This window comes from Encephalitozoon cuniculi, chromosome V (assembly GCF_000091225.2).
Source record: "Encephalitozoon cuniculi GB-M1 chromosome V, complete sequence".
Taxonomy (NCBI): Eukaryota; Fungi; Microsporidia; family Unikaryonidae; genus Encephalitozoon; species Encephalitozoon cuniculi.
Window position 1 is genome coordinate 20634 of NC_003232.1, and position 14584 is coordinate 35217.

The 14584-nt window shown below is 43.7% G+C and overlaps 11 protein-coding genes across 11 annotated transcripts; 6 read left to right on the top strand and 5 right to left on the bottom strand.

Annotated features, from left to right (window-relative positions):
• Positions 1–66: 66 nt before the first annotated feature.
• Positions 67–2031, top strand: ECU05_0120 (uncharacterized protein; the record flags this gene model as incomplete). Its single annotated transcript, NM_001041218.1, has 1 exon — positions 67–2031. One exon carries the CDS (start codon positions 67–69, stop codon positions 2029–2031), a length of 1965 nt encoding a protein of 654 aa, NP_597352.1.
• Positions 2032–2303: 272 nt separating this feature from the next.
• ECU05_0140 (uncharacterized protein) lies at positions 2304–3287 on the top strand (the record flags this gene model as incomplete). Its single annotated transcript, NM_001041220.2, has 1 exon — positions 2304–3287. One exon carries the CDS (start codon positions 2304–2306, stop codon positions 3285–3287), a length of 984 nt encoding a protein of 327 aa, NP_597354.2.
• A 315-nt stretch (positions 3288–3602) lies between these two features.
• Positions 3603–4346, top strand: ECU05_0150 (uncharacterized protein; the record flags this gene model as incomplete). The annotated part of the gene is made up of 1 exon (NM_001041221.2): positions 3603–4346. The coding sequence occupies one exon, from the start codon at positions 3603–3605 to the stop codon at positions 4344–4346; it is 744 nt and encodes a 247-aa protein (NP_597355.2).
• Positions 4347–4433: 87 nt separating this feature from the next.
• ECU05_0160 (uncharacterized protein) lies at positions 4434–5654 on the top strand (the record flags this gene model as incomplete). The annotated part of the gene is made up of 1 exon (NM_001041222.2): positions 4434–5654. The coding sequence occupies one exon, from the start codon at positions 4434–4436 to the stop codon at positions 5652–5654; it is 1221 nt and encodes a 406-aa protein (NP_597356.2).
• A 60-nt stretch (positions 5655–5714) lies between these two features.
• On the bottom strand, positions 5715–7187 carry ECU05_0180 (uncharacterized protein; the record flags this gene model as incomplete). The annotated part of the gene is made up of 1 exon (NM_001041223.1): positions 5715–7187. The coding sequence occupies one exon, from the start codon at positions 7185–7187 to the stop codon at positions 5715–5717; it is 1473 nt and encodes a 490-aa protein (NP_597357.1).
• A 110-nt stretch (positions 7188–7297) lies between these two features.
• ECU05_0185 (uncharacterized protein) lies at positions 7298–7480 on the bottom strand (the record flags this gene model as incomplete). Its single annotated transcript, NM_001415617.1, has 1 exon — positions 7298–7480. The coding sequence occupies one exon, from the start codon at positions 7478–7480 to the stop codon at positions 7298–7300; it is 183 nt and encodes a 60-aa protein (NP_001402562.1).
• Positions 7481–7641: 161 nt separating this feature from the next.
• On the top strand, positions 7642–9825 carry ECU05_0190 (uncharacterized protein; the record flags this gene model as incomplete). The annotated part of the gene is made up of 1 exon (NM_001041224.1): positions 7642–9825. The coding sequence occupies one exon, from the start codon at positions 7642–7644 to the stop codon at positions 9823–9825; it is 2184 nt and encodes a 727-aa protein (NP_597358.1).
• A 110-nt stretch (positions 9826–9935) lies between these two features.
• Positions 9936–10304, top strand: ECU05_0200 (uncharacterized protein; the record flags this gene model as incomplete). The annotated part of the gene is made up of 1 exon (NM_001041225.1): positions 9936–10304. The coding sequence occupies one exon, from the start codon at positions 9936–9938 to the stop codon at positions 10302–10304; it is 369 nt and encodes a 122-aa protein (NP_597359.1).
• Positions 10305–10373: 69 nt separating this feature from the next.
• On the bottom strand, positions 10374–11618 carry ECU05_0210 (uncharacterized protein; the record flags this gene model as incomplete). Its single annotated transcript, NM_001041226.2, has 1 exon — positions 10374–11618. The coding sequence occupies one exon, from the start codon at positions 11616–11618 to the stop codon at positions 10374–10376; it is 1245 nt and encodes a 414-aa protein (NP_597360.2).
• Positions 11619–11750: 132 nt separating this feature from the next.
• On the bottom strand, positions 11751–14096 carry ECU05_0220 (uncharacterized protein; the record flags this gene model as incomplete). Its single annotated transcript, NM_001041227.1, has 1 exon — positions 11751–14096. The coding sequence occupies one exon, from the start codon at positions 14094–14096 to the stop codon at positions 11751–11753; it is 2346 nt and encodes a 781-aa protein (NP_597361.1).
• An 84-nt stretch (positions 14097–14180) lies between these two features.
• Positions 14181–14534, bottom strand: ECU05_0230 (uncharacterized protein; the record flags this gene model as incomplete). Its single annotated transcript, NM_001041228.2, has 1 exon — positions 14181–14534. One exon carries the CDS (start codon positions 14532–14534, stop codon positions 14181–14183), a length of 354 nt encoding a protein of 117 aa, NP_597362.2.
• Between the last annotated feature and the right edge of the window lie 50 nt (positions 14535–14584).

Here is a 14584-nt window from a genome sequence, read left to right on the forward strand (position 1 = left end):
AATGTTTTTCGACCCTCTTTAATTTAGCGGTTATTGGAGCAGAACATATCCCCCCCTTCAAAGTTGATGGGTAATCCAAAGGTAAATGGAATTCTAAAAATAGAAAATGTGGAAATCACTGTGGAAGGACGAGAAGTATGTAAGAGTCAGAGGATATTGGCTGCAGGGGTTTGCGGAATCACTGGTCTTTATAACACCCTCCGGGATGCCCTGATAGCTTCACTGACGATTCCTGCAGTTCCCAGCACCGACCTGAGGCTTTGCGGCTCCATTTCTTTTGGTGGAAGTCCCATGAGCTATAAAGAACTTCAGAAGATGATGAATCCGTTTGTCATGTTTTACTCCTGTGAGAGCGTCCAAAGCTCGCTGGAGTTTGTAAATTTTTCTAAAGTCAATAACATGATAGATGCCTTTGATTTGGAAAGCATACGAAAATCAGCTATATCCGGGCTAACTGTTTCCGAGTCCAGAAGGTGGGAGGCTGCGATAAGTGTTGCCTCGGAAGCAAAAATAATTGTTCTCCGAGACTTTCATAGTCCCTATGAGACCACAAAAAAGTATTTATCGTTTCTTGGTGAATATGCAAGGAACACCGGATGTCTTATTTTAGTGGAGGTGGACTTTCCCTTAGAATATGGCCTGGATGGTTGTATCACCATTGGGAGTGATGGCTTCGAATGCGCCAACTTTTATATAGAAGAGGAGGTTCGCAGATACAGGAGAACGCTGTTTGAGAATTTCTTGCGAGAGACCGAAGTAAAGCACGACAGCAAGAAGGGAAGAAAAGAAAACATTTCCGATGTGTCCGTTGGGGACTTTCTAGATTCTCCACCAGATGTGAGTGGGAGTTCTGGAGCTATTGAGCATACTTTGCTGGAGAACACAGCAAATCTCATTGCACCCTGCTGCCAAAATGCTTCGGAAGTAGACAAATACTCAGCGGCTCCTGGACTAGATGCGTCCAGTGATTCTGCATACTTGGATGTAGATGCCTTTAAGGATGATGTGGTCGTCCACAAGATTCAGAGCACCGGGCTTCTCCAGAGTCTAGAGCGTAAAGCTATCTGGAAAGAGCCTATGAAGAATTGCTATATGAGCAGCTTGAAAGCGCTTTTTGCCCAGTACTTTTGCTCTGTGGATATCAGACTTTCTCTGCTACTAACAAGAAGAAAGTGTGTTCTTGAAGAGAGAAGAACTAAGGATTTCAAGAAGTTCATAGTCTCATTTCTGATGCATGTATATCTAGCTATTATCCTGAAGTTTAAAGCATCCATATTCAACGATGCAGCCTTTGGAACTACTCTTACATTTTCAGGTGCTTTCCAGAGCCTCTTAGAAGTGTTTAGAGAATGGTCTGTCTTCGCAGAAAAACTCGTGAAGAAAATACTCACTACTTCGATCTGTACCGTGGCCAACGATGCTCTGCATATTCCCAGCCTTTTTTTTACCTCGGCTGTCTCCATCGGTAGAGAGACGATGGTGTTTATTGGGAAAATAAGATCTTACAACTGGGATTTAGTGGACTACAAAATCATATCAACGGGGATATATTTTATAATCTTTACAAGGGGGGGAACCATGGTCAATGAAGAGAGGGCTCAGGTTCATAGCCAGGTTAACAGGATTTATTCTCCTGGAACGTACTTTTTCCACATTTTCATCTATCTGGTTCTGAAGACATGGATTCCTGTTCTTCTGGTCTCCTACATTCTCAGTTTCAACTTTGCTCCAATCTTCCTTATAACAGGCACTTTCACCTGCTCCCTACTAAACTTGGTGCTGAATCTGAAGCTCAAGTACATGTTCATGTGTATTACTCTTGCATTTAATCTGCTGTATCCCCTAGACGAGGAAAGTTTCCGGAAGAGCTTTTTCCTCCGGTACTCCGAGTCATTCAACTTCCTGGTTGCATGCAGGCAATTTCCTCTAGCACCCTTAAGGGAAAGGTCTATACTCCTATACCGCCTTCTGAGAGCGTTTTTGTTTATATATCTCTTTTTCTGCTACAGATTTTCAAGAATTCGCGCCTAGAGCTGGTACTTCGGTTACTGAAAAAGCACTGCATTAGGAGGCCAATCGGAAGAACATGTACACCATTATCCTTCTGCGTACCTTTCCACCGGCAGACCAGTGAGAAGAAGAATAAAAGAAAGTTTGGAATCGCTGATCTCCCCTTATTACTTTTCCAGAAAGGTGATCGGCTTTCTCTGCATAATAAGGAGAACCTGAGAATAAATTTGGCGGTAAGCAAATTTCTAAAAAAGTATATTATCTCACAAAACTATAAATATCCAAAAAATCCCATGTCCATCATGAAGAGTAAGATCGCAAAGACTTTGGTGGTTGTGGTAGTTGCAATAGCCATATTTACTCTAGTGTTACTCATGCTTTGGGAGGGACCATTAGGTACTCTTACCGAAGAAAACCTTACCGAACTTAATGGAGAGGTTCCGTTTAGATTTAAGGATTCAGGAAGTAACGAAGAGGGCAAGGACGTCACGCTCTCAAAGTTCTTCGTGTGTCTGAATAAGGTCCTAAGGTCTGCTGACGATAGTCTTTCGTCCTATCTGTGCTGTGGCGAGACTTCCGAAGAAGAAGGAGAAAGTAAAAAGGGGAAATACGTAAAGAATGCAATTACCGAGGCCAGAAACATGATGTTTAGGGTTAAGGATTCTAAGGACGTCATTCTTGAAATCCTGAAAAAAGGAGATAAAAACCGTAATGAACTTGCGGAGACCGTCTCAAATGCATTCTCGGCTGTTGAGACATCAGAAGGATCCGATCAAGAATCCGAGGGAGCAGATGAACAAGGGAAGATCGAAAAACTGAATACAGCATTGGCCGAGCTTTATATTTGGATCTGGCTAAAGGGAATTCCTGAAGAAGACAAGAGGACTCTACAATTCCGAAAGACCTACAAAGAGAATCAATCTGTCAAAAATCTCCTTGATGGCTTGGACGAGGAAAATCGTGAGGTTGCAGAATCTACAATACTTGTTAAGGTAGGAAAAAAAGAAGATAGCATGCATGTGATCGAGCATATACTCACCTCCATATTTCAAGCAAACGGGTATATGGAAAAGGGAAGCATTAAACAGGCTTACTTGTCAGCAAAGGCGTCTGTTGCAGCAGCCGGTGGAAGTCTGGGAAAAAAGGTATCTGAAGTCTCTGATAATGAAGGAAAGGGACTAATTGATTCACTCTTTGGTATGATCGGATGGAGGAATAATAGCAACAACAACAGCTCGGTTAGCAAGAAGAAGGAGGAGCAGGGAGTAAATAGCTAAATACCTAATTCTCTTTGTGGCACATTTTCAAAGTCGATAAAATCTTTCATTTCAAATTTTATTTCTTACTAGATGCAATTAGTGCGGGTTTTTTAATTAATAAGTTAAGCCTGAGTGCGGCGTTTATTGCAATGTCTCTAGCGACTCTGGTGTTCAACATATGTTTGTTATGCTAAGAATGCCACTGGGCATCCTCAGTAGGTCCATAGCTATGTAGTGCAATCTGAAAAAGGCTTGCAGAAAGACAGGTTTCTGCATATTCCTTAAACGGAATATTTCAAAGTATAAATGGTAAAAAAATTTAAGCCCATAATGATGAAACCAAAGAAGCTTGCTGTTATCACCAGTGCCTTGTTTGTAGTAGTGTTTGTAACGGGATATCTCCTGTACAACTTCTATTACATATTTATGGACGATAAGACAGCAAATGCAGCCTTTGACAAGTCTAAGCTCAGAGGAAAGTTCTCTGACAGTGGCGATGTTATAGAGGGATCTGTCTTCTTCAGCTTCCTATACAGGTTCCTATCAACTCTGGACGAGGGGGTTGTGTGCGATTCGTGTGTAGAAGGTGTTTGTATCAAAGACAGTGTCTCTGGTAAGGAAGTCCACCTAAGAAACGGGTTGGATGCAGCTACCAGGACCCTATTTAAGAATAGGAATGTAGAGAAGGATTTGGAAGAAATACTTAACCTGAATATCCTTGACATTGCAATCTCCATGAAGGAGGACAGGACCCAAAAAGCTGATGATGAGAATAAGAACGAGGAGTTGAAGGACAAGAATAAGAGTGATATCGCCACTGCGGTGTCCCATGCCTTTATTTATATTCTCCTCAAGGAAAGGCTTGATCTTTCGGAGTACAAGAGCTATCTTGATAAGGTGAAGGACGAGTCCAATGAGTACACAAGAGAGCATCTGAGGAGAATCGGCATGAAGGAGAACATTTCTATTTTTGAAGGGGAGAGTGATGAGTGCGTGAACATCTATGACTATCTTCGCATTGTAATGTTCGCAACCAGCAAGCTTATCCCCGAGGACTCTGCGACTACAACTAATTGAATTCCTTAATTTCTAGTGCTGGTTATGTCTTGCCTTCTCCTGCGATTAATGTTTACTTCCAAGTCCCTTATAGTTTTTTCAAAGAAAATGTCAAAGTTGTTGACAGAATATTCTGCTATAGTAGTAATGATAACATCGATGATGGGCGCAAGCATATACTTCACGCCCGTTGCATTCAGATTTGTTGGATATGTTTACGGATGGGGCGTCATCTTTCTCATCTCCTCACTCACGTCGTTCTCTCTGTACTGTATCTCCTACTCTGCAATGAAGATGCCCGTGGGCCAAACATATTCATCACTTGGTGTCTGCATATCTCCCAGGTTCAAGCATGTCCTCGATGCATTTGTTATTGTAAATAGTCTTACTGCAAATGTCTGTCTTTACAGATATCTTTCTGATTTGATTGTGGTTGCATTTCCGATGTTACTACCTATTTGGCCTGACCCTGAGACTGTCAGAAAGGGAATCGTGGTCATTCTCCTAATCCCGTTCTTTATTCTTTCTTCTCACAAAAACCTTTCTAGCCTGAAATACGTGTCACTTGCCATGATCATTTCGATTGTATACTTCATCTTCCTCCTTGTGTTCTATAACCTCCTTTTCTATCCTGGACGCTCTTCCTACGAAGCAACTTCTCTCGCCAATGGCTTTTCCTTTTCGATTCCGATCTTTATAACTGCAATGGCATGCCAGTCCAACATGGTAAAGGTTCTGAACGAAATGTCAAGCAATTCAATAGGAAAGATCAGGTTTGTATCGATATGCTGTGGGATTGGAGGGGGATTGATCTATGGGTCGATAGGGCACCTCGGATACTCGCTCTTTGGAAACAGGCTTAATGGAGATCTACTGAAAGTACTTGCAGATAGAGACTCTCTAATCAACATCCAGCTATCTCACACCATTGACAGATACCTCCTATCCTCGAGAGCCGCAGTGTACGGGTGCATTCTGATCTTTGTTGGAAGTTTCCCAATGCAGCTGAACCCGTTGGTAACCACCATACTCAGTGTCCTTCCGCCGGGGCGAAGAACGGATGGCACTCGTATTTTTCTGATGACCGCTCTGATTCTGCTTTGCTTCTTATTGGCCCTGGTTAAAGACCTGTCTGCAGATCTTGTAATAAGCATAGCAGGTGCAACCGTAACAAATTTCATATCGTTTTTCTTTCCGTTTGCTTTCTTCATATCGGTAAGAAAAGAATATGCAGTGAGCACAGTCTTGGGCGCGCTATGCATGATAGCCTGTCTTTTTAGTTCTGTATATATGCTAGTCAACATAGCAATGGGAAAAAATGGTGTATAGATAGGTTTATAAAGCCCGGCCTCTATGTGTAGTATTAAAAATTTAGTGATTGTGGACGTTTCAGCTTCTAACAACAGGGGGCTCTCTAACCAGTATCTTCTTTGGCCTCCCAGGTCCGCGTTTAAGCAGATTTCTATCAGATTGACACTTCACCGGCAAATCTACAACAGGAACTACATCCCTGAGCTTAAGCAGCCTTGCTTTCGAATACAAGTCACTAACATACAAGTATGGATCCTCTCCGGAATCAAGTATTTTTTTGCAGGCATGGGGACACGGTATTAGAAATTCCTGAAATCTCCCGCATGTGCATGTTTGATTCTGTAGATCAACATTGTAGAAGCTGTCTGCAACCTCCATAGAGGTATTCTTTTCTATCCTACTTATGACATTGTTGCCGAATAGATGCTTTCCTTCCCCAAGATTAATCTTCTTCCTCTGCTTCAGATTGTCGCTAATGAGCTTCAGAATCGCATTGATGCAATCAAAGAACGGGAGATTGAAAATCCCCAGACCAATGAATTCGACATCGCATTCACTTGTGTTCTGTAGCCCAAGCATGTCCACTTCACAACAGTTCCTCAAGTACCTCTTTCTATCTATAAAGGCAAGCTCCGGAGTACTCCATTCTCTATCGTTGTTACACTTGTTCCAGACATCCTCTACAGCATCAATAGACTTGCCCCTGTTGTAATAGAACTTGCATATGTCACGGGTTTTTACAAAAAACTCTCTGTCCTTTTCTTTAAGAACACGGATGAGATGGACATCGAAGTCCACAAGGAAGAACAGGCTGGGCATCGAGTCAACAAAGTATCCAAATGCATCGTCTCTATCTGCAAGGTCAGAAACCACGCAGGAATAAACAACCGGAAACCATGCTGGATCTCGAAGCACCCCTAGAATGACAAACCCCTCTGTCCTCTTATATATTCTTATCTCAACAATTGGGACAAGAATCTCAAGATAAGAGGGGAAGGAGAAAAAGAACATTTTCCCTCGATACCGAGCAGCCGCATCAGGATTAAGTTCCAAGAACTCCCGGGAAAGCTCTTCAAGGGCCCTGTCAAACAGATCCCCCTTTCCATTCTCCCCTGCCAAGCCCTCCTTTATGTTCTCCTTCTCCGTTTCGTCTCCTTGCCTCATGGCCTTCCAGACAGAAAAGTACCCCATTTTTATATTCATATCTGCCAGAATAGATATGACTTCCCCTATTCTTGCATTTCTGTCTCCTATTACCCTGTGCACCTCAGTTCGAACCATCTCGTCGGGAGATCCATACTTCGATGTCACTGCTGGGCATTTATGTGCCAGTCTAACTCTCTTCACCACGAATACTCCGTCCTTCTTTCTTAACTGTGCAACTACTCTGGCCTCGCAGCCAAACTCCTCTCTTCCCTTGCACAGTACGGCAACAGACTTGGGTGTTTCCTCGAGGTCATAGTTGAGGTTGTTTCGCACAGCATGTTCCGCCAGAGCCTTCTCTGCTTCTTCCCTTGTGGAAAAGACATCGTTAACAGAGAGTCCTTTCATTAAGGGGCTTGATATTTAACAGATTTTATTCCTTATAGCCGATGGGTGAACGGCCACTCTAGCTCGAAGCTGTTAGCCGAGCACTCATGCGCCCTTGGCAAGAGCCGGTCTTACAGTCTCTCATACTTGTTCTTGTCCCTGTCCTTGCCCTTGGAGCAGTATATACAGCATATCTTGCTTTTCTTCTTCCCCAATCCCTCGTTGTCAACGGTCTCCTCTGTCCATGTTACATGTCTTGGTTTTTTTTGTACCAGCTTCAACTTTACCTTGGTCACCGTCACAGTGTTTGACATATCCCGGGGCTTTGGATCTATCGAATATAAATCAGGCCAAACCAGCCGCAACCACCCTGCCGTGCGTCCTTTGACATCCTACCGAATAGATACTATGCGTCAGAGCTTCTGTTTTTCCTTCTTCTTGAAGCTTCTTCCCCAGTCAAAAAATTACCCACGCAATGAGGGAATACAGGCTGAAGGCAGTCATTCCAACAGAGTCGGAAGCAAGAGGGCTCCATTACGACGGCGACGTGTACTTCTCATCAAATAACCACCTGTTCAGGGTTTCCGGTAGGAAATATACCAAGATCTGCGATGTTGGAGGAACCATTACCGGCTTCAGTATATCCGAAAAATTCTTTGTAGTTACCGAAGAAAGGATGTACATGAGCAATGAAAACAGGATGGTAGGATCTCTCAAACGAGGATTTTCTTGTATAGATACCAGCAAGAATCTGATAGTGGCTGGGTGCTCGAACATGCTCGAGGTATGGCACATCCCCAAGGAGTTCAAGCTCCCTCTTTTCAAACAGCATTCGAGGAATCTTGGGCATTTTCTGGATATCATAAGCGTCAAGTTTATAGATGACAGCCGGGTAATAACAACAAGTAGAGATTGCACGGTCCGGCTGTTTGATATTTCTGGCAATCGGTCTACACGAATATGCAACACGATGAGCACTCCGGTAGCGGCATATGTCCTTGGAGCAGAGAATAATGAGCTGGTTGTTGTCGGCGAGGACGGCTCTATACTGTACTTTACGATAGACGGAGAGAATGTTACCTATAAGGGGATTATATATCTCAACTCAAAGGTGCTAGCCTCCAGCTGCCACTTAGGCCTTGTGGCTATTGCCACAGACAAGGAGTCTGAGGAGAACCTATTTATTTATAGCGGGCAGGAAGTGGTTCATTGTGCATCAGTGGGACACAAGATCCTGGACATGTCCTTATCTGGGGATTCCATTGCAGTGAAAGGGCCTAGGTTCATCGGTATATACAACCTGGTTCTTAACTTGTTTGTGTTTGAGCTGGATCTTCCCCGGATAGCATCAATGGATGTAAAAAAGGACGTGATAGCTGCAGGGTGCTCTGACAAGAAGGTAAGGATATATGATGAGCAGAGATGCATCCACACCTTTTCGGATCCAAATGCCACGCATGCCGTGTTCAGTGTACACATCCTCCAGAACTCTGTCCTGTGTCTCTGCTTGGATGGAAGAGTGTCTATTTGGGACATGAAAAATGGAGTTTGTTACAGGTCATTCCAGATTCCTGCAAGGATATCTGCCTCTGAAGTTAGTGATGACAATCTTCTGCTATTTATTGCTGACTTCAACCACTATGCCATAAAAGTGGTAGATCTTCAGAGGGGAAAGGAGATTGATGTGCTGAAAGGGCACGAGGGACCTGTATTTAGAATGAAATGGGATGGAGATTCCTTGTACACATTGTCCTATGACAACACAGTTAGGAGATGGAATGTGTATTCCCAGACGGTTGAAGAGCTACAGATCAGAAAAATGGCCACAGGATTTTCGGTGAGGAACCGCAGGCTTTGTGTTGCTACGGTGGATGAGCTGGCCATTTACGACTCGAACCTAAACTATGAAAGAGGAATCAAAGCGTCTTTAAAGGCTAGGAAAAGAAACGAAGTTTTCATCAGCGAAAAGCCTATAGAAAGCCTCGACCTCACGTTCGACAATAAGTTCATCATCTCTGGAGGAGAGGCAAACTCCATAAAGATAATATCGGCAGATACAGGTGATGTCGTTCAGGTGCTTCGCGTTTCAGATAACAGGGAGTGGGAAAACTATAAGGAAGCCCTTGGAAAAGAGTCCTCTAAGCCCTTTGACAAGGCAAGAGTCATTGAAGTTCTGAAAATAATGCACAGCAGCAACCAGAGAGCATTTTATATTCTCACTAGAGAAGGCATAAGCATCTACGAGCCCTCGTTTATCAAGTTTATTCCGATTCGTTTGGACGTGTCCCTAACACCGGAATCCATAAGAGGATATCTGAGTGGACAGGAGTATTTGAAGGCTGCAATAGGGTCCTTAAGGATTAACAAATATGAGGTCATAAAAGAAGTCGTGCTTTCCTGCCCAGCCGATAGAATCGAGGGGGTTGTCAAACATCTAGACACAGCCTTGGTTGATAGTCTAAGGCCAGCAATATCAAGAATGCTTGACAATTCCATGCATCACCTGACAGCAATCAGATGGCTGAGGTTCATTGTCTTCTACTTCGGGTCGTCGAGAGCACAAGGGACCGAGCTCTACAAGCTCAAGAAAAGTATCGACCTGACACTAAGGATGGGAAAACTAAACAAGTCAATGCTACTCAGCATCGTCAGAAAATGACTTCCTAGACATCGTTTCCATATGCAATTGGTTGCCGAGACTCCGATCCATCCAGTGGAACTGGAGATTCTGAGACCAAAAAGATATTAGAAGAAAGAGGCGAGTTTGGCATGTGGTGCTGCAGCGACCTTTGCTATTTCACATGTGGATGTAAGTCTACGCCGAAGAAGATAGACACCCCGGAAGGGTATCCCGAGCCTCCAAAGAAAATCCTGTGTCCTTACTGCGGAACTATGGCCGATTCCGAATACAGATACGACAAATACGCCTTCCATATATGCTACATTTCATGCATTCCATGCGGAAGCAGCAGTCCGTATCTTGCCTGTAGCAGTTGCAGAAGAAATCTAGGAAGCATCGGAGATTACAGATGCCATAAGTGCGATGTGGCCACTACGTTTGACTCAAATAACTGCCCCAACTGCGGGGAGGAGAAAGGCCAGTCGGGCGGTGGATATAGGAGGCTGAATCTAAAGTGAACCAAACAAGGCAGAGTTGATTAAAGACTTTAATTGTCCTGTGTGTGATCCTATTCCCAATAGGAAGACTCAATTCTTCTGTAGAATGTCTATCAGTGTCCTTATGGTTCCTACCAGGGTCGCGCTTGTGAATATTATTGCAAGGATGCAGACTGCTGTGAAGAACTTGATCTTTCGAGATGCAAAGATATAGCATATGAATGGATGATATACTAGCAGGGGAGTCATTCCAATCACGACCAGCACCACATAGAAGTGGAATGTCCCTATCATTTCATTGAATAAGACCTGTATAAATACTATACTCAACATAAGGAGAGACAGGAGCCATAGCTTGTTGTCATTTTCTGCGTTCACCAAGTTCTTGAAGGACTCAATGAAGGCATCAAACTGCGTCACAAACAGAGAAATGCATATGACTGGAATGAAGATGCACATCGCCTTGGTTGTAATGCAATACTTATCAATCGTGGACTTTCGCAGGTAAGTGTTAAGCTTGGATGACTTGAGGAATATGAGATTTAGGATGTCAAGCGAGTTGTAGTTGGATCTTATCCATCCTGCCGAGTGCAGTAGAATCAGATACATTCCAGAAACAGATAGCATGCTTCCAGCAGCTACATACTTTGCACTCTCCCTGTGCGTCGACTCGCCTACGATCTTGACTCCCCCGGACACGAACTCCATCGTATAGAATGCTATGGTGGTTACCCAGAAGAATGATGGGAGAAGATTTCCCCGAGAGTACGACGGCTTCGAAAGGGCAGAGTTCATCCCTAGGAAGTATCCAATCACCACTGCAGCTACAAAGAGAATACTGGCCGACGCGGAGACGGCAAGAAACATCTTCCTGCTGAACGTAGAAAAAACATATAAGGTCAGCCCCACCAACGCAGATCCCAGGCCAAATAATATCTTGTATACAGCCATCGATTTCCTGATCTCGTCCAGAAAGGGGAAGTAGATGAACAGCACATTGAAAAATACATCTACTATGATGAGAAGCGTTGTGTACTTCGACAATATTGCCAACACATCGACAGCCTCAGATAACGGCCTTGAAAATCCCTTCGATATGTCCCCCAAAGACTTCGGTCTTTCTTCTTCCTCTCTTTTCTTTCCTATGTATTCGACGACATATAGAGACAGTCCCAGCAGAATTCCCGATGCAATTATTCCGTATGTGTAGTATCCTGTCTTTATTCCCCTTGTGAAGTATGTTAGAGACAAAAACACAGGAACTAGAGGCGAGGACCCAATTATCTTGTAAACCTGCCCAAGCGTAGAGCAAAATCGGCTTCTCATGCTTTCCATGTGTTTATCTGGCGAAAATAATAATAAGAGGAACATGAAACACGTATCATTAATTCAATCAGTATGTTGTTTCGGAGGTACCCAATGCCTACATGCACTTTCAGGCTCGGCATCGGAAATAAAACAACTGCATCAGATTCTCCTCTCAAAGATCGTAAATCCGAGTAGGGTTGAGTAAATCCCATCTATGGAGCGGGAGTGCTTCTCTAGAATCTTATGTATTTTCCCTGCAACCTCGTCGCTCATCCTCCATCTCCTCTTAAGAGCCTCTTCCAGAAGCCACTGTATAACAACACAGTTCTTGAATGTCCCTTGCTTCAAAATAACATCAAAGAGCATTTTCGGCTTATCCTCAAAGATACTGAAAACCTCATCTGACCTCTCTTTATAGCACCTTACCAGCGTTTTAAACAGCACCTTGTAGTCATCGGTCCTGGAGAGTATCTCTGCAGCCTTGACATTCAGATTGTTTCTTAGGCATCTCTCCACCTCGATAGCCTGCATCTCTTTCTCATTCTTCTTCTCTATCATACTGTTTGCTACCTCAAGAGAGTCGTCTTCAAAAAAGGCTATCGACCCGTTTCCGGATGTTATGAGCAGTGGCGTGTTGATAAAAGCCCACACCCGATCTCTATGAACATCAAGATTCATCTCACATATCTTCTTCTTGACATTCCAAACCTTCATTTCCCCTGTTGCACATCCGGAAACCAACTTTTCGTCGTTTCGGTAAAACTGCGCCTTCAACACAGCACTTCTATGCCCAGAAAGGGTTCCAGTGCACTCAAAAGTCTCTATCTTCCAAATCTTCACTGTGGTATCTGCAGAGCATGTTGCCATAAGATTCTTTCCAAAGCTTACACACCACACACCCTTTGTATGTCCAGAAAGAACATGGAGAACTCTTCCCTCAAAGTCCAGAATCTTTGCATTCTTGTCCTGAGAACATGTTGCAATAAGCTTCCTCTCTTCATTTATTTCGACCCCGTTAATCTCCTTGTCGTGGATTCTCTCCATGAACACATTGTCTCTGTAGTCCCATATCTGGAGAATCTGGTCACTTCCAACCAATACAAAAATGGAGGCCCCGAGAACACATCCATTGATCCCCCCAAGGCTGTTCTCCAGTGTGTTGATCATTTTCAGGGATAGGCTCTTCTCTTGCCCATTCTCTGCATCCCTCAAGGAAATCTTCCAAAGAATGGCTTTTTTGTCTCGTGAGCCCGTCATTAGAAAGTCTCCGCTGATCGATAGGGACATAATCGCCTCGTCGTGAGCAGGGACAATATGTCCCCGGAATGCATAGCTCCCCGGACAGGTATCAATAAATGTATATCTTAACCTTCCACTGTTGGTGGCAACAAACAATACATCGTTCCATCGTTTCATGTCCGTCACTTCATCATTGTTTCCAATAATAGCAGAAACAATCGTTCCTTCATCAACAAGAAATATCTCCTGTTCGTTAGTTAATATAATGTCCTTTGACATGCCCTCAATGGCCATTCCATCGTCTGCTTCGACAGTTTCCTTCGGGCTATTGTTCCTCATGTCAACTGTCTGCCTCCTTCTCTTAAGTCCATCATCGGTCCCGCTTTCATCCTCGTAACAGTCATTACTACTTGACCCACGGGTCCCGCTCCACTCCTTTCCATTTGGCGATCCATTTTCTTCACTCTCATCCTCAAAGCTGTCGTCTTCCTTCCTCAGTCTCACCACACTCTCCATACCTTGCCTTTCTTCTCCCAAAATATCTTTTCTATACTGGACCTTACCATCGTAATCATATACGTAGATCATGCGACCTCTGCACACGTATAGGTGTTCATCATCCCCAGTCATAAAATCACATCCCATGCCCAGCGATATCCGCTTGGACTTCTCCAAAATAGCCAAAATCCCTTCTCTTGAAACTGTGCAAACATCCCGTCCGTTGTATGCTATTCCAACAACATCCGGCTCCTGATATTTCAGAAGTTCATCCCCTCCTTTGTAAATCCACAACTCGTTGGAATCAGCTGAGCACACCATGCCCCCAAGTCCGGCCAGCCTCACTATCATATTCTCCATCTTATACGACCACACAGGCGTCCTGTTAACCAGATCTATCTTGGAGACAGAGCCGTCAACCCCGCCAACCACAGCCGACAAGACACTTGGCTTTTCACCAGAAACTACCAGCTCATCAATAAACACTGCACATGCCTCGGACCTTGAAAGAGAAACAACTTCCTCAGCCATTCCACGCACAAGATTGTATACAACTATTTCTGTGGAGCATACAATCATGTAGTCATCTCGAACGTCAAAACACTTAATCGACCCAAACGGTATTTCCCTAGCGATTCTGAATGTCTTGACATCAGTCTCAATTATAAGATTGTTATACTGTGTATACAACATGTCGCCTTGCCTTTTTGGCATTCCAGCCGTCAGTATCGGTTTCATTTGCTTCTTCAGATTGAAATGCGTCTTCATACAGTTTCTTCAATGGGCTAGAAGATACTCCTGAAATTCAACTGCTCCAAGTAGATGCCATTGAAAAGTTTTCGTGCGGCATCCTTATATGCATCGGATGAATTTGAATCTATCGAATAAGAGAAAGATGGCCCTTTTGTTTCCATAGAAAATGTTCTTCTCCATGCTCTCGACATCTTCAAGGACATAGACCAGGTCGTGTTTCCTGACAACCTCTCCTATTCTCTCCTTACACTTGGAAACATCGTATACAACAAAGACCTCTTTCTCCACTCCTGCAAACAATTTGTATACCAGCGGAGTCTTCCCGCAGAAGTCAAGGATGGCAACCGTTGCTTCCATTCTTTTGATCTCCTCAACCTGTCTCCTTGTATCTCTTGATTTTAAGAACTTTGCGGCTCTCTCGGCATAATACATGTGTATGTCAACTGGCTCCATAGGGACTGCCATGGCTCTGAATATCTCCTTGTGCTTATATTTTGGGACCA